The following is a 19,557-nucleotide window of genomic DNA, read 5'->3' as shown; positions in this document are numbered from 1 at the left end:
TAAAAATGGAATATGCTGTTTGCAAAAGTATTCAACCCCGTTCACTTTGGCAAACCTCAATTCAATTAATGTTACCTTTAGAAGCAACCGAATTAGTTGGGTGGTCTATTGTAGTGTATGATAATAATTATTCAGAATGAAAAATCACAGATTTCAATATAATACACCTGTTTGAGGACCCACAGTCAGTTAATGTATTTCACTGCTTGGGCAAGATCAATGGTCTCCTTCTGTTACAGACAGGAAAGCCTGGAAAACAATCAGCAAATACACTGAGGAGAATTTACTGAGTTTTGCCTTCAATCCCACTGCCATAGATGTCAGGTCAAGTCACTTTTATTTGTATAGCACATTTAAAAACAACAGGAGTTGCTTTCTAGTCACTACAATGCAACACAACAAACCACAACAATGCAATGCATGTATTAACAATACAACATAAAAAAATAAAAAGAATGAGGAGTAAGAGGATAAAATTACAGGATAAAATCAATTTAAGAAAGACTGAATAAGACCAACAACAGATTAAAAACGCAGTGAGAGGATGTTAAAAATAACAATTAGGCTAATTAAGAGTGGAGAAAACCGTAGGGCAACCTCAAACTGCACTAAAAGCAAGAGAAAAAAGGTGGGTCTTTTAATGTGATTTAAAATGATCAGTGATGGGACAGGACTTAATGTGGGACGGGAGATTGTTCCAGAGCCTGGGGGCAGCAACAGAAAAAGAAAAAGGTGTGTTGATGGTAGAGAGGCACTCAACGATGGCAGGGAAATTGTCAAGCACTGCATTCACTGAACGAAGCTGGCATGCCCAACGTGTGTTTGACAACTGCACAAGTTCACTTGGCTGCAGTCCTAACTTCCTTTGAGTGTCTACAAACTTATGGTAGTTCACAAGCGAGACGCTAAAAAAAGAATGGACACTTTCCAGCATGCTAAAAAACTCAGAAACCTCAGAAACTGCTCTGCATGTGTGACATAAGGCAAGATTCAACTCATGTGCATAACAATGCACATATATCGCTTCAGGATGCTGCTTTCAAAAATGGGCTTGCACACCCCCAGCTGCCCCACCCATGACTGCTGCCCTGTCATAAGTCTGTGCCACACATTTCAACTGATCAATTCCTTTCTCTACCAGTTGATTCTCAATTGCAGCGGTTATTGATGTAGCATCAAAATTTGTCATCTCTGTAAGTGCTAGGAACCTCTCCTTCACTGTACCCTCCATAGAAACATACCTCACACAGAGGTATGTGTGAGGTATGTTCTGCCTTGCCATCTCTGGCCTCATCAGTCATAATGGCATACATCTTTGTTTCCCTCATCTCACTGACAATAATTGCAGTTACCTCTTGTGAACAACACTCTATCATCTCATTCTGACTGGCAGACGAGAGGTATACGCTGTTTGATGGGGGTGCATACCTCTGCAAGAAAGGATCAAACTGCCTCAAAAGTGTCATGCACTCTAGGAAATTGCCTTTATTGTGGCTTTCAACTGTTTTGTCATGACCTCGAAATGGTATTCCTTGCTTCCCCAACATGCAGGTCACCGCCACAGGGCTGGGTGATAAAACGATCTCGATAATTTTCATGATAAAATCTTCCACGATGACGATGATAAATTTATGAGATTTATTTTCGATACAGTTATTTTTGAGTCCGTTTTCCTCTACCTACAAAAACACTACACGAACAGCCAATCGTACAGCAGAGAAACAAATGGCTGTGGTTGACGCATGTTTCCGGCCCCTCCCACTCACAACAACTCAGAATGACCATCTGTGTGGAGTAGCCTACTCAGAAGAAAATGAGCGGGAGCGAAACCGAGTGCGAGGAAACTGTCGCCAAAGATGAAGAAATTGTACCGAAGAAAGGTCATAACACTTCTGTTATTTGGAAATGGTTCGGCTACCTGAAGTCTGACCAAGCACAGACTAGCATTAGGTGCAAAATATGTCGGCGACCAGTCCTCAGCAGAATGGGAAACACCACCAACCTCTTCCACCATCTCAAAAGGTACCACCCCACAGGGCACTCCGAAAGCTTGAGTTTGCACTATCATGCTAGCGTCAGCCTCCCCTCAAGTAGTAGCCAACAGCCCAGCCCTACTGCTAGTCGAACTTCCGAAGTTCGACTACCAACAATTGTCTGCTTTTTCAGCCATTACCCCATACGAAAAGAAATCGAAGCGATACAAAGAAATAACCAGCGCAATTACGTACTGTATCGCAAAAGATATAATGCCTATAAGCACGGTTGAAAAACAATGCTTCAAGAAGCTAATGAGTGTCTAAGTACGCGCTGCCTGGGCGAAAATATATTTCCCGAACATCACTCCCTCAGCTCTATGCAGAGTGTAGGGGAAAGTTGGAAGAGCAGCTCAGAAATGTCACGCACTTCGCTACCACCACTGATATGTGGTCTAGTCGCACGTCCGAACCATACATGAGTCTCACAATACACTACGTCGACAAGGAATAGAATCTTCAAAGCAGCCTTCAAACGGCATATTTTCCAGACGACCACACCGCAGAGATAATTGCCCAGGGGCTTGTGGAAGCACTCATGGCCACTTGTCTCTTGTCGCTGTAAATCGCCAACTCTCATTGAAAATGAACGGTTGCCGCTCGCTTGTCTCTCTCCTGTGTCGCCCCATGTGACCACGGTGTTACAGCGACAAGAGACAAGCGGCCGTTGCAAAGCGAAGTAGGCGGGGCGAAAATAGACTAGAGGTCTATTTTATGCAAATACTGAGCGATGCGACACAGCGACTACCAATGGGAGTGAAGGCAGCGTGACAGACGTTGCTGAAACAAATGTGCAATCGTGTCTAGCCTACTTGTTTAGTTCTGTAACCTGGTAACCACAAGCCAGGAACGCGGTTTATCTCCCTCCTGTGTTGCCCCATGTGACCGTAGGGTTAGGGCGCGGTCACACATACACAAAATTAACATTGGCAAATATTTGCCTCCCGTTCACTTCCATTCTATGTGAGCGAAGGGGCGAATAAAACATTTGCTTCCGGTGGCGAAGCAAATTCGTATCTTCAATTCGCGTGGAGTTCAACTTTTGAATTTTGACAGGCAAATTCGCAGCCTCAACCAATAGCAAAGAAGTGTGTGTGGTTGACCCCACTTGTCTGTAATTGGCTGTAGTTTTCTTAGTGAGCCAGGATGGAGGAGACTTTGATTGTTGCTGTGTCTAACCAGCCGGTATTGTATGATCTTCAGTATACATGTTCCCGTCGCAAAACCAACAACCGCTCATGTGATATCACAGCCGCTCATGTGTGACTAACAACAACAACCACTCAAACGGACTACAATCCAGCAACACTGATTTCCGTGTGCGTCACATCCTGCATCACCCACATTCGGCACGACAAGATACGAATTTCGCCTCGGCAGGCGATGGTCATTCGCCTGCATTCGCACGTGTGACCGCGCCGTTAAGCTTGCTTAAGAGGTTAACATTGCAGAAGAAATTATACTATTGTACTTAGTTGGCGAAACTTCATTGGAATATCAATCCTATAGTACATGATTGGGGCAAACATATGTGTCAATAGGTTTGTAAGATGAAATATGTATTTCAGAGGCTGAAATATGTACATTTTTTATATGTAGGCTATGTATTGATATATCCTTTCTGGTGTGTAAGTGTTCATCAGCTTCTGAAAATATTCATATAAATGATGAGTTCTTCCATGGGGCCAGTTTTTTATGTGATGCTTAGATGTGACAGTGAAAAGTTTGAATGACCACAATGTGTTCCGATGGTAAGAAGAGAGAACACAGGGCCAAGTTACTTGTAAGAATTTAGGAAGCATTGGGTAGCTGCATTGGTTTGGAATACAGCATGTTTCATTTGTGTTAGCTAAGGTAGCCCATATTGTTTATTGTAACTTGGCGTAATTTTGATATCAGTTTAATGGCAGGCGTATATTTAGCAAGTGTTAATGGCTTATAGTGCTTTGTATGTGTGAGTAACTTGGCATTTTTGTATATTGAAAACTCCAGATATCATTTGTTTTTGCAAACTGTTTGTCCTGATAAAGTGATAACAGTGATGCATATATAAATGTAGACTATGAGAAGTATGCGTTGATAGGTTCCCAGTTTTATTTATTGTACATATATATATATATATATTATATGTAGTCTCGACAGAGACCGCACTCCTCTCGGTCAATGAGTCGCTTCACGCCGCACAAGCAGCCTCCCATTCATCTGTCCTGATCCTCCTAGACCTTTCTGCTGCCTTTGACACCGTCAACCATCCCATCCTCCTGTCCTCCCTGGCAGCTATGGGGATCTGTGGCACAGCACTTGACTGGATTGAGTCCTATCTCTCCGGTCGCTCCTTCCAAGTCGCCTGGGCTGGTGCAGTATCAGCACCTCGCCCCCTTGCCACAGGAGTTCCCCAGGGCTCTGTCCTTGGTCCCCTCCTATTCTCCCTGTACACCCAATCTCTTGGTCCTGTAATCTCTGCCCATGGGTTGTCCTATCATTGTTATGCCGATGACACCCAACTCTTTCTCTCCTTTCCGCCCTCTGACACTCAGGTCTCTGCTCGCATCTCTGCTTGCCTGAGGGACATCCAGAGCTGGATGGATAACCACCATCTTAAGCTGAACCCAGGCAAGACGGAGATGATCTTCATCCCTGCTCCATCCTCTAACCTTCTCGACTTTTCTATTTCCTTGGGGGACACTGTGGTGTCATCATCACCCACCGCAAAAAACCTTGGAGTGGTGATGGACAACAGACTGTCCCTCTCCCAGAACATCACGGCGGTGAGTCGAACGTGCAGGTTCTTCCTGTACAACATCCGGAGAATCCGCCCCTTCCTCACCACCTACGCAACCCAGCTCCTGGTTCAAGCGATGGTCCTGTCCCGCTTGGACTACTGCAACTTGCTACTGGCTGGTCTGCCAGCATCCGCCATCAGACCCCTGCAGCTCATCCAGAATGCTGCAGCGCGTCTGGTCTACAACCTCCCCAGACATTCCCATGTCACCCCCCTGCTCACTGACCTCCACTGGCTGCCTGTTATGGCTCGCATCAAATTTAAGTCCTTGGTGCTTGCATACCAGGCAGCTAAGGGGTCAGCACCAGGGTACATTCAGAGGATCATCAGACCCTACACACCAACCAGACCTCTCCGTTCTGCCACCTCTGGACGCTTGGCACCTCCCCCTCTTCGTGTCTGCACTTCCCGCTCCCGTCTGCTGTCTGCCCTGGCCCCTCGCTGGTGGAATGACCTCCCCGTGACGGTCAGAACAGCAGGGAATCTCAACCCTTTCAAACGCAGACTGAAGACTCATCTCTTCAGGCTGCACCTCTCCCCACTCCTCCCCAGCCTATAGTTCAGCTCACTGTACCTAGCTAGGATAATTTGATTATGTTAGTGTATCTGGCAGGATTGTTTTTGTATGATTAGGTGTGATTCCAGTGCTAGTTTGTACTTGGTAGGATTCTTGCTTGCTGAACAATCTTACTCTACAGGGTTGGAGTCCTGATCGATGTGGTCACTTCTGGCACTACGATCCTTACTTCACTCTAGTGTTTCTTTTGCGCCTCTACATCATGAAACCTATGCACTTGTTGTACGTCGCTCTGGATAAGAGCGTCTGCTAAATGCCTATAATGTAATGTAATGTAATGTGTATTGTGTTTCCGTTTCTGCCATTACTGAGTCTGTAGTTTGCATGCCTCTGTGTCTAGCCCCTCTGTAGTGTGTCTCAGTATAACACCTCTAGTGTCTGCGGCAAGGCATAGCATTCCTATGCTAAATGGCTGCTAAATGGCTAAATGGCTCTTCTTTTACTGTCCTTCGCTCTTTGGGGAAGTAAAGAAAATCGTAAACTGGGGGTTTTTATTGTTTGACGTGAAAAATACGATGCAGCAGCTTTTAGACATGGTGCCAGTAGTTCTTTCCAATTTGGCACCGGCACTTTTACAGCGCTTGTTTTCACCAAAAAGCAGGCATGATCGTTCGGACGACTGGGAAGTGACGTATGACTGCTCTCATCTATGTATGATCACGCCCTAATTCGTGATGAGTAACGCAGCGGAACTGGGTGTAGAAATGCTAAGTAACCCTTAAAGAAATGGTTGTGGATAAAGGTTATCATTGTGTGAATTTGAACAGTCTGATGAACGTGTGTCATTTAGCACTTTTACTTTGCTAGATATATAAAGCAATGGCTGTGACAAACGTTGGGGCGGTGGAAGTATAAGAGGCTGGCACCATGAGAAACATAACTGAAATCCCCCCAGTGGATGTAATGATGTGACGGCCATCCAATGAGCTTTCATTCAGAAAATCATCAGCAAGGTCCTTCAATTAGAGCTACTGAGGTCGCAACTTGTGTACCCTTCTGCCCTGCTCTGTTTTCAGTTATTTCTTCTAAGATGGACTTCTTGTGTTTGAGGTTTATAAGGCATTTGGATACGCTTAGCTGTAGGTAGGACTCCTCTTTGCTGTCTTCCTTAGGTAGAGTAGCCAAGTAAAGTAAGTTAGTATAGAAACACCACAGTGGACATCTTGATAGAAGAACAATTATTTGATGCAAAAGCTACCTTACCTTGGGCGTCTAGCTGCGGAAGGTAACTAGCTAAAAGTAATGTTACCTACAGGTCCTGCAGAAAACTGGCCAACTTTGTGTCGCTTTTCATTCCTTTTGGAGAACTTCAGCTGATGCCACCGAAAAAAAGTAATTCCAAGGTTGACTCTAGTTTTTGAACGAGCCCTGTCGCATTGCCTTTTTGCTTCGCTGTATCTAGGCCTCTTAGAATCTGCTAATCTAGCAACAAACACTTCATTGGAATCTGCTAAAGTGTGTAAAAACTGAGATTGCCAGTACATCATAGATATGCCTTTGGATGATTAATTTATAATATTTTCAAGTAAAAAATCCTGCATAGTCTGCCTTTCAGTGGGGTAGTTTACCAGCAGTAGGAAATGGCATCATAAATAATTTTAACTTTATAGCATCCTGTTTAGATTATTATATAGTACCAAAGCTCAGGATGGTAACATTATAGTACCTTAGCCTACTTATTTTATAATATTTTCAAATAAAAAATCTTGCATAGTATGAACTTCACTTGTAGCCTACAGTTTTTTTTCTCCTTTCTTTTAAGAGGGTGCAGCATGTTTTTTTTTTTTTTTTGATGCATGGTAGCTGAAATCTAAATGCAGTTACAGCATAGAGCCTTTTTTCCGGTGATGGTATTCCTCTATATAAGTTTGCCACTGTTTAATAATTGCATTGATGCTATAATGGCAGTGCTGGCAAGCTAGCTACACTTCAGTAATGTAAGTTAGATTTTTCATTTTAAATTAACTGAGCTTAAGTTAGCAAGCTAGCTAGCCATGCAGCTGGTTTGATGAAGCTGTGTCACTAAATAGCCAGCCAGCTGTTTGAATAAAACAAACGTGGCTATCTTGCTGGCTACACCATGTTTTAGTTAGTGGGCTTGCTTCTGGCAAGCCCACTCTTGGTATCTTTCATATTTGTTATTATCTGCACTTTCCGCCCAATTTTTCTAGCTCCAACTAGTCCTACAGTTTTTGCACTACATAAAAACTTTTTACACCAAAATGACCGACTAGTTCCAGACATTGTGGCTTGTATTCAGATTTTTGAAATATTCAACTTTTTTTGTGGTCACTCCATAGAGGCTCGTGCAGGGACGTTTCGTGGAACGCTGTAGGACGCATGCGCAGGTGGTCACGTTCTATGAGTAGGATGCACTTCCAGCGGCACGAGATTTTTAAGCACAGCTTTATCGCCTACGCTAACATGTTCGCGTTTCGCCTACTTTAGTTAACTTACTTAGCGCGTACAGATGCTATCCTGCACGCATGAGTAGGAGCTACGGACACACAGCTACAACCTGCGTACGGATGCTATCCTGCACGCATGAGTAAGAGCTAATGACACACAGCTACAACCACCGATACAGATGTATGGACACGCGGAGGACAACAAATAACATTACAGAGGTGAGGACATGCCATAACAAGCTAGCTATATAGTTAGCCAAGTTTTACTCATGACACTTTTCTAAATGGTATAGCGCCTGGTTTATGAGGGCACAAGGTTGGTAAATCTTCTTCTAATACTGTATATATATATTTTATATGTAAAACACTTGTAGAATAGTTCATTTTGTAAACTTGGTGAACTAACGTGTTACCTGCTATGTTAATTGCCTTAGTCTATTATCTGCTATATGCTAATTGTATCAGCATTTTTTGCTCCTCGTTTTTCAGGCATTTTGTATCGTTTATTTTGGGTTTAAACGATTGAGATGTGTTTGATGTGCAGAACGCGTTAAGAAGTTAGCGCTCTTGTTTGTGGTTAAGCGTGTTTTGGGTTATTCGTCACACATTGGTGGTTGTCCGCTGCATTAAAGACATGCCATTTGTTATATTCTGTCGAGACCCGTGTTACAGGACCGAGCAACGCTAAGACTGTGCCTTTCAGAATATACGCACAAATATAAAATGATAATAGTTGAGACTATTGTGATGTATGGATGCACATTATATGAATACTACGGTGGCCGACAAGGGCAAAGGTGCTGCAACGGCCCAAAACATTTCCATTAGGAGAAACGTGCTGCAGCTTCAGAAATGATGCCAATTCAAAAACACGTATGAAAATCCAAAACAAATACAACAACGGAAACATGCTGCAAATGAAAAAACGTGCTGCAGAAAGCCAAAACAAATACATTAACAGCAAACACGCTGCAAATAGGCTACAGAAACGATGCAAAATCAAAAACGTGCTGCAAATGAAAAAACGTGCTGCAGAAAGCCATAACAAATACATTAACAGCAAACACGCTGCAAATACAGAAACGATGCACAATCAAAAGCACATAAACTAAACAAATGCAACAGAAAAACGCTGCATATCCAGTCAACACAACGGAAGTTCTCCAGAAGAGAAAAAAGAGATTTAAAAAAAATTAAAGAGACGACATAAAAAGGTACTAAGTATTCTTTTTTTTACATTTGGCCTTAGTTTTTTTACAATATTATAAAAGAGCAACGGATTTACGTAGCTAGTGTTGGCGTGCTAGAGACTTTGACTTCAACAAGAGCTTGCTAGCGACAACATTGTGTGCCAGATCTTGCATTTCACTCTAGCTAACGTTCTCCGTAGTGGTAGCTAACTACTTTCTGGGAGACCCGAGTGTTTTGATTGCATTTAGTTTTCTCTCTACATCGTCTCCACATATGATGGGATACTTTATTGATCAGCGAGGGGACATTGCATAAGAGGAAGGTGGAGAGAGGTGAAAAGGAGAGCAGAACACATAAAGCACTAGTTAAACACCCATATAATTTACTGAAAAGGAGAACACTTTTAAATTTTTTTTATTTAAATAGTGAGGAAAACAAAGTATCCACTCTCTCTTCAAAATCTGGCAGAATCTGGCATACAGTGTTGTCGCTAGCAAGTTTTTGTAGAAGTCAAAGTCTAGCACGCCAACGCTAGCTACGTAAATCTGTTGCTCTTTTATAATATTGTAAAAGACTAAGGCCAAATGTAAAAAACGAATACGTACCTTTGTATGTTTATGAAAATTAGCTCTTGAGCTAACTCTGGCACTGTACCATTTGACACAACTGCAGAAATGTTGATTAGGCTACTGTGTGTTGTCCCTTTTAAATAAATAAATAAATAAATAAATAAATAAATAAATAAAGTCGCCTCTTTAATTTTTTTTAATCTCTTTTTTTTTCTCTTCTGGAGAACTTCCGTTGTGTTGACTGGTTATGCAGCGTTTTTCTGTTGCATTTGTTTTCGGAGTTTGTGTGTTTTGGATTTTGCAACGTTTCTGTATTTGCAGCGTGTTTGCTGTTAATGTATTTGTTTTGGCTTTCTGTAGCACATTTTTTCATTTGCAGCATGTTTCTGTTGTTGTATTGGTTTTGGATTTTCGTATGTATTTTTAAGTTGGCATCGTTTCTGAAGCTGCAGCACGTTTCTCCTTATGGAAACGTTTTGGGCCGTTGCAGCGTGTTTGCCCTTGTCGGCCACCGTAGAATACACATTCATGGAAGTACATTTTAATTCAGTAAATGTTTGAAGCTATACATTTAATATGCACTTTTGTTGGCTTAAACTCAGTAGCAAAATAAAGCGATACTTAAAAGAGACTCTGGGCTTAGAATGCTACACCCTCATTGAAATGCATTGAGCCTTGAGGACAGTACCAGTTGGAATAAGAAGCAAGCCCACACAATTCCTTCAGGAGTTGTAACCTTTCTAGTTAAAGAGTAATAATGTAACAGTTACAGATTCAGTCTGAGGTTTTATGGCCTACCTTGAAGTCATGTCGGTGTCAGAGTCATGCAATAATATTATGTGGGGTTTGGATGTGAAATGATAGAGAATGCAAATAAAACATAAATGAGCTTTCCACAAAAATGCAAAAAAACAACATTTAAAATAGTTTTTTGTGATTAATATTAGCAAGCTAGCTAGCTTCCACACAAAAGCAGGACTAGTGACATCAAGATTTTACAATGTCCTTTTACCAGTTATCGACTTTCCTGCAATTGGCAAGTTTCAAGGTGAGATGTCATTGGCAGATGTAGGTAAATGTCCAATGGGGGGAATTATTGATAGTGGTACTGGAGCATTTGTGATGATATAATGTGCAGGAAAAAGAAGGAAAAAAACGTGAAATCACCCAAGTTTGGGGTTTTATTGTGTGGACTTGTGAAGTTGTTTGTGAATTTTGTCTGTTGATATGAGGTCTGAAGGTAAATAAGTTAATGTTTTGTGACACTGCGGATTTTGCCATTACAACAAATAATCTTCGTGCAGTAAATGAGTCCTTGTGAACCATGGAAAGATATGGCTGCATCCAATACTGGGGTGTCGACGGGATCCATTTAATGCTATACAAGGCAAAATTTAAATAGCAGTTTGTCCCTTTATGGAGGAAGTTGCCCTCCCAAAATGGCTCCCGGAGAGGAAGTGGGGTGTAGGAAGTAAAGCAATAAAGGTAGGACAGAAGGCGAGGGAGATGCCTATGGTTTTTTGAATGGTGTGTCATGGTGTAAAGAAGTTTGTGTTTGTGTTTGAAGTTTGTGAAGAAACTGGAATAAAATGCATCTACATGCATCCTCAAATTTCTGTCTGGAACGAGAGGTGTGGTGATATGTAAAGTTACCACTGTTGAAAAGAAATGACACCAAGCACAAACTAATAGAAAAGTATTAACCGGGTAAGTACATGGAAAATCTCCAACCCGGGTGAGATCTTTCCTTCCCTTTTCTTTTTCTCCTTTTTTGCTGGATTAAGGTATTTTTCCTTTTTGTTTTTTTTCTTTTTTGTTGGAATATTTTTTCTGTTTTTTCCTTGAGACTTATCTTGTCATCCAGTGGAAACCCTTTTGTGGATGTGGGGCTTTGTAAAGGAATTTTCATGTTTCAGTTGTGTAGAAATATGTGTATAAGTATATGTATATGCATTATATTGTAGGGTATGGTGTTTGATTGTATATAGTGGGTGCACGTTTTCAAAAATACATTGTTTTCACGAGTATCTATATACCGTGTTGGTGATTTATTAAGCAGTGCCCTCACACCCCATGGTTTTATACACAGGGCTTTCTGGATTTATTTGTAACTAGGCTGGAGTATCAGGCTGTTTGTTACAGCTTTAAAGGGCTGAGAGTGTGGTCATTTCTGTAGGAAACCCTGAAAAGTGCTAAACTCTCAGTGGTGTATAGGTATATAGGGCATGCTGCCTTGCCAACACGTAATTTGGCAGGATGGCCTCTACCTACCATCCCAGTAGTGACCTAGCAAACAACAGACTGGTGCATTAATGTTCCTTTTAAAAGGTGACTTTTATGCGTCTTTATGTGAAATCAAATTTGTTTTCATAACAAGTTGTATGCTAGATGGCTAATGGCATTGTGACATACAACATTGTAAGGAAGCATTGACTGACTTCCCTTTTTCAGGTAATGATGTTGTGTCCAGTCTTCCTCTGCAAATTTCCCTGTCTTTCAACATGTGGTTCTTCCCCTTATGGTGGGTTTGTGAAGTTGTCATGCTGGACCTCAAGGTACTGTATGCCATATTCACTCACCAGAGTAAATGTAAAGTCAAACTTACTTGGTAAATGATAAGAGATAGATAGAGTGTTATGCAACTTTATCTTATATTTTTACTTTAACCCTCCTATTATGTTCAAATAAACTAACAACTTTTATGTTTGGGGTGAAATTGACCCCAGCAATGCAAACCTACATAAAATGATTATAACTGAAAGTGGTACCCAAGTTTATCTCTCAGCTACTTTAGGCCTTTCTACTGACCATCTTAATAGCCCACTAAATAAAACATGACTCACCCCCAAAAACAAAATTTAAAATGTTTAGGTTCAACACTTCAGAACATCACTAAGTAGTACATAACAGTTATTCAATAATGAGGAAACACCATCCATCCATCCATAATCTATACCTGCTTATCCTGAGCAGGGTCGTGGGTGTGCTGGAGCCTATCCCAGCTTGCATTGGGCAAGAGGCTGGAATACACCCTGGACAGGCCACCAATCTATCGTAGGGTGAGGAAACACCAATAAAAAGTAAATTAATCACTAGAATCTTTGGAAGTTTTGATAGAAAATGAACATAACAATTCTTCATTCAGATGAGTCAAAAGTCCATAAAGCAATGGTCCACATGCAGATTTTATGTCTTGTACATAACTGTTTGCATATCTGGTGGGGCCTGGAACCATGTTAATAACATTAGCAGCACTGAGTCTACCCTGTCTTTCAACTGGGGAGCGGGACCATGGCATCTTTCCAGTTTTGGAAGTGAATGTGTCAATTCTTGGTGATTGAGAGATGACAGGAGGGTCAAAATGTGGTATCACAAGGGACTTTGGGGGCGTCAACCTATGGTATCCCATGGGCCTCATTCTCATGAGAGGAGGATGCCTCATAATCAGGGTTTTCCTCAACTTTATCCTCAACACATCCTCCTCTAAATCACTTTAACTCTCCAAGAGCTGTGATAGAACCTCAGTGGCAGACAATCTAGGCCTCTGTCTGGTGGTCATTCTCAAAAACTTTAGTTGAGGCACATGCAAACTGAAATGGTTTCGAGGGCTGTGTGTGGAGCCCTTATTACAAGTTTGCCCCTGCCCCCATGTTGCATGAATTATGTTTGCTCTGCCCCCATGTTGCATGAACTATCAGAGCTCTCACAAAAAGTACTGTATGTTTGCAGCTCCCCCATGTTGTGTGAACTATCAGAGCTCTCACACTGCTACAAGTATATTTCCCAGGGAAGCTATGGGAAATGTCTTATGTTAGGGGTCTAAAGCAAGGAAAATATTTTTTGAAGATTATAAAAATGAATGTGAAAGTGCCCTCAGTATCAACCAAAACAACAAAAAGCAAGATCAAAATGAAGAGCTGTGTAAAAAGTTTATATCTTCTCAGGTTTTATATTGCTGTTGAGCTTGGGGTCAAAATGACCCCAAACAACACTGATGTGTACAAAATGTGTACAGGACATTGAAAAAAATACCACTTAGTTAATTTTATGTTTACCATGTTTTACCCCTAAAATTAGGAAAAGTCATGAAAAATCTAGCTGAAAAAAGTATGTTAACCATGTAAACCTTGAATGGGGTCAAATTGATACATAGTAGGAGGGTTAAATTAAGTCTGATAGGTCATAGTTAACTGAATGAGCATGAATGTAAACATAGCCTGATATTAGTCAGTTGAAAGCGGAAGCTGTGCATTGCCAATGAAAGTAAAACATTGGTGATATTTTCCTGTATTGCTATAGGAATTATGTGTTGAAGTAACCTTCCATACTGTTTTTCTCCATCTTCTGTCAGTATCCTGCCCTTCCTGAGTACTACAAGTTCATCCTTATAACTGTCCTCACTATAATGACCCTCATTGAGGCTGTTAGACTCTATCTGGGCTATGCAGGAAATCTGCAAGAAAAGGTAGGTTATACACTTTTATCTCTTAAAAGCTCTTGTCTCTTTTATGTCTGTTGCATTTGTGTCGGGGGTTTGTTAGAATCTCAGCAAAAACACATCTTCAACATACAACAATGCCAAGTTATGCATACAAAGCACAGTCTGTATGTCAGATTAAAACTTACAAAATCAATATTGGCTATCTTAGCTCATACAAATTTAATAAGCTCTATTCCAATGCAATGCTACCGAACGTTTCCTAAATTTTTTCAAGTAACTTGGCCCTGTGCGTTTTCGTCTTACCATCTGAATGTGGTCATTCAAACTTTCTGTCACATGAAAGTTTCAAATGGCAATCATTTATAGTGGAAATTATCTGCAATTACAGCTGTTACACCTACAATTTGTAAAAATGACTTCAAAATATGTTTGAACAATTCAATGAATCCTTTACTTTGGGTGAGTGTCGGAGTACTAATTCTGTTTTTAATTCTCCGCCCCAAAGTTTGTGGTACACCTCGCTTAGAGGAAGCGAGGGAAATGCGCATCTTTTTACAAGTGTATATATTTCAAATGCACCATACCATGTCTGTTTCCTGTTTGTTTGTTAGTTAAAGTTGTATGGGGAATTGTCAGTATACATCAAAATAAAACCTTAAATTTTACTGTTAATCATTGCGAACCGTTTATATGCATTTTACCGGGCACACACGTTAATTTGTATCTCCAGTATGCTATGTTAAATCACGATTATATTCACGGTGAATCGTTTCTGCAGCATTTGGGAAAACGAGGGCGTTGCACTGATCGTGGTGGTTTTATGCCTTGTGGACAGTGTAGTTCACAGTGGTTTATTGCAGAGGGGGATTCGGTTTTAATGTTCTATGTAATTGTGATGTATTTGTAGTGGGGTAAGCATATTTGTTGAATGTGTGTTCGTGTATTTTCATGTTTTATAGGTGGGATAGAAAATTACAATTTTAATAATTTCTGTTTAGTTAATTGATTTTAATGGTAAGAATGGTGCTGTCTGAGGGGGTTTAACTTATTTCAGGCCTCCGTTTGGATCAGTAGAGAGAGCTTGTGATTGAGTGAATAACCTACTCAGTCTGACCAAGGGAAACATTACGGTAGTGATTGTCTGGTTTCTTTATTTGCTTATTTAGATTTTTCATTCATTCATTCATTCATTCATTCATTCATTCATTCATTCATTCATTCATTCATTCATTCGTTTGTTTGTTTTTTTGCATTTTAAATAAAATTATTTTCACCGTTCACCCTATTTCTGTCTGCGTCCTGTTTGACTGCTTGCCATCCTCACAGGGTGTATGAAAAGCACATCATGTACAAAATGCATTATTATAATTATTTCAAAAATTGTGTTCACAAAATATTTTTTATTATTTTGCATTGTAAAATAAATTAGACTTTTATACTTATTTTACTAAACTTTATCTGAGCCACAAACATACAGTACATTAATTGGGCAAACATTCTGGAAAAGGCCTAAATATTCGTCATTATCTTCTGTATTTATTTATTCCTGCCCCCTCTCCCTCCTTCTCTAGTGTAAATAATAATATATTGTTTGGTATAAATGTAGGCTATGTTTATAAGTGTGAATGTTATATGCTGCTAGGAAACTGTCCCCATGGGGATAATTAAGTGTTCTTATCTGTCTAAGAGGGGAGTAAAAGTATTAACAAACAAAAAAACTAATCATGTTAGCCTTACATACTATTTTTAAATGCTTCGTTTAATTTTCAATGATTTTTTGAATTATATAAGCATTTTTTTTTGTTTATAATTGACTTCAATGTACCTCAGGTAAGGGTGGTGGGGTTCTTGCTGTTCATACTCTGCAGTTCAGAGTAAGGATGAGTTTGCCTATATTTGGAACTTGATTTGACTATTTACCTCCGTGTTTTAAAAGCTTGTTACGACTATGTAACATATAGGTCATTGTTAAACACAGCTTTAGAAAGCAAATTACCTGTTCTCAAATTGGATTATTTAATGCTTTAATATCTCAACAATCACAGTGCCAGAGATTATAATGGTAAAAAGCTGGGATCTTTGGCATTTAATACAGCTTTGGGTTGATCTCTACATACTTCATGTTTTAGCCTGTCTGCTTCCATTTTTTATCCAAATACAAATGCAAATAATTTCGTTGGTTGAACAAATATGGATACAAATACAAATAGTGGCATCTTCCTTCACCCGTATTAAGTAGCATTGCTTTGGAATAGAGCTTGTTTAGTTTGTGTGAGCTAAGATAGCCATAGTCATACAGTACGTTTGCATGCACAATTGAAATCGAGCTATATTAATGGCTCGATTTGGCCAAAGATGAAATTTAATTGGACTATTGTCGTTGTCCCAATATACATGACTCGGAAAGAATCGAATTATTGACCGAGGTGTATCTGACTAAGGCTTCTTATAAATCCTGCTTCCTCCAATTTTGTCGCTGTAGGTAGGTATGCCTGTACAGCTGTGAAAAATGCTGCTCACTGAACACTGAAATAAACTAGATGAATTTTTCAAAAATTATACCATGTAATTCTGCTGTCAATATCTGCGACTAAATATGGAATAAATATACAACCTTATCATTGGTTTTATGTGTGGAGATGCCCTTTTCCAGACAAAGTGGTCATATATTGTCTTGGACAATCCGTTTGGGAAATGCACGCTCATTTGTGGCGCCTGGATCTTCCGAAATAGCTGTGCGTAATACCACACACGGTTTTTGGTGTTGTCATCCTTTGTAGTACAATCTGGCTTGATTGACAGTTAATTGATCCAATATGTGACAGAATCAGCTTTCTAACGATGTATAATATGTCTAATTTTACTTTTGGAATAGCGTTTTATAGCTCAGTGTAACCGGAAGTTTTGTCTCATTATAGCTGCATTACGTGTTCAGTTTGTGGTAGCAGTAAAAGACACTGCACCTGACAAAATTTTATCAGTGACTTTAGTTATTTCTTGGAAAATGCTATTATTCTTGAGAAATTCTGAGCATGGCTTAGGCGTATGCTTGCTGATAGACCTAGCTGATATGCTGTTTTCTGGGCTAAGTTAGAACTGGGGAGCGACAGGACTCATTTGGTCTCAGATAAGATTTCATCATCCAAATCGAAATGTTACTGCTGAAAATATTTCGGTTAGGCTATATACGTTATTTTTGAAATTGAGTGCCTTTAAATAGGTTAGTGGTATTTTAGAATGAGGATATTTCACTGTACTTTACTGTAACGTAAACATTACTTGGTTTGCTTGTAGTTTGTGTTTAATGTATGTAACAAATATGACCTCAACTGGAACATTGCCAAAACGTGGTGGACAGTTGAATATTGTTTAATGTCGTCCCATCCCCAAACAAAAAAACACCACGTACTGTCGAGTACAGAAAAAACATACGAGAGTTAATTATTACACATTTAGGTACTGTACCACAGTGTGATAGTGTTTTTGCGTTATTTTATCAATGATCTGATATTAATGTTTCACCTAAAACCTTCATAAGGGGCACATGTATATGCTTTATAATGGACAAAAAGCGTTTTACTCATTTTTGGAGAGTTTTTGGATATGTTTCAGGACCCCTAGATATTTTAAGCCACTGTACTGACGGAAAGCTTGAAAATGATGCAACAGTGAGTTTCTTCAGTCAAACAGTTGATTTGTAGTGAAATAGCTACATGATTATGTTGTGATTTACAGCAATGCATAATTTAGACACTGGGAGACACTGGGTACACTGCTTACTTTTTTATTCATAGATCTTTAGTAGTTCCGCATATCCACCCTTAGATTGGACGCACTTGTGGTCAAGTTTTTGATCTAGGACATGTATAGTTTAACCTGCTGTATATTTGCAATCTCTCAGTATTTCATTGCATACTAAAAAAGCTAATTGTTTTTTTATTTTTTGCCTAGACAAATGCAATTGTGGCAATTTAGTTTATATTCATAATTTAGGAAGAAATAATCTAAGTTAGTATTGTAAATGGTACAAATGTCTTGCTTCATTTAAGCCATTTTTCAAGTCTCTGTGATGCTCACATCTGGAGTTATAAAGCTTTAAATGGAGTACCCCCTAAATGGGCAAGGATTGGCCAGATTTGGCATGTGCGCGAAGGGGTTAAATACCTTACCCAGCATGGCTTGAGGATGTTTGCCCTGATTGGGTGATGCTGAGTTAAGGTGTTGGAGAGAAGGGACGGGGGGTCAGACTCATTTATGAAATGGGAAAGGGAAATGTTTGGCATGTAGCGGTGCAGGGTCTCTGACCCTCGATATGGTGTCCTGTGTCTTCTGGTTTGTCACTTCTGAGGAGGTGATGAGGTGATGAGACCCATAGGTTGTCTACCTAGATTAGGGTATCAGTGGATTTTAAATTGCCCCAATCACATTTGCTTTGATGCTTGTGATGGGGAGGCTAGGCCACATTTTAAGAAATAATGTAATATTGTATCAAATTCACTGTTTCCCTTTCTAAGGCCGTAATCTAACCACTACATATCTGACAAGTTCTCATCCATGAGTTACATCGTTTGGTAGGATAGATCCAATTGGTGATAACTTGATTTGGTGAAAGTCTGTGGATCATTTCTCAACGCAGATCATTTTATTGCACTCTTTTAATGTTGTCGGCATTTTGTTTCACTGGAATTAATACTAGCTGGTACTAGCTTAGCTAGGTTTGTCTTTAGCCTGGTGGCTAAGCTAGCCAGTTGCTCTCACTGAGGATCTTAATCTCTATATCAATGCCAACACTCACCTCCCCCCCGGACTGCTCTGGATGCCTTCGGCTGAGCCAAAAAGTAGTTGAACTCGAAGGTCGGATTTCCAAGCTTTACCAGATCCAAGATGATGAACGACTCCTGGACTCGCTGGCCGCAGAAGCCTCCCGCATTCCTAACAACACCGAGCTTCCCTGGTGTGCTCCCTCTCCAACTACGAAGCCAGAGCCGAACGATTGTCAGCTCGATCTCCGAGGAGGACCCCTGGCCCAGGCTAAACCTAAGGCACGGATCTGTTCCACACCCGCTCCTCCAGAACCCTGGATCGTCATCCGGGGCGACAAGAATCGAGGTACAAACTCCTCTCCACCTCCGGAGTCTATCCAGCTGGGTAACAGGTTCGATGTGCTGGGGAAGTTGGACCAACACCTGTCCACTGTCGGCCTGGAGCTCATGGCCAGTCCAGCGCTGCTGCCCAGAAGTTCGAGGAGTCACGGTACCGGTGCTGGTCTAAGGAATGACGCCCCTGGCCTGGCAGCCCCTAGTCCCCGCGGTCGACACCGCCACTCAGCCTCCAGGATGACCAGCTCCAAATCCACAAGACAGCGTCCACATCAGATCACAACCCTGATCATAGGAGACTCCATCATCAGGAACGTTAAAACTAGCTCAGCTATAACTTGTTGTATCCCGGGTGCCACTGTCCACGATATAGAGGAAAAAACCATAGAGATCCTCGCAAACGAACCGGACATTACTAAGATCATTGTTCATGTAAGGACAAATGATATTCGCAAAC

The 19,557-nt window shown here is 40.6% G+C and overlaps 1 protein-coding gene across 1 annotated transcript in view; it reads left to right on the top strand.

Moving 5' to 3' along the window:
• Positions 1-19,557, top strand: part of tmem17 (transmembrane protein 17) — a 98,493-nt gene that overhangs the window by 34,543 nt on the left and 44,393 nt on the right. Inside the window, exons 2-3 of the mRNA XM_035418823.1 lie at positions 12,012-12,115; positions 13,912-14,025. Of these exons, the coding sequence (XP_035274714.1) occupies positions 12,012-12,115; positions 13,912-14,025 (218 nt within the window). The remainder of the gene's footprint in view (positions 1-12,011; positions 12,116-13,911; positions 14,026-19,557) is intronic.

This window comes from Anguilla anguilla, chromosome 5 (genome assembly GCF_013347855.1).
Source record: "Anguilla anguilla isolate fAngAng1 chromosome 5, fAngAng1.pri, whole genome shotgun sequence".
Taxonomy (NCBI): Eukaryota; Metazoa; Chordata; class Actinopteri; order Anguilliformes; family Anguillidae; genus Anguilla; species Anguilla anguilla.
Note: the sequence above shows the minus strand (reverse complement) of the source record. Positions and strands in the feature narration are given on the sequence as shown.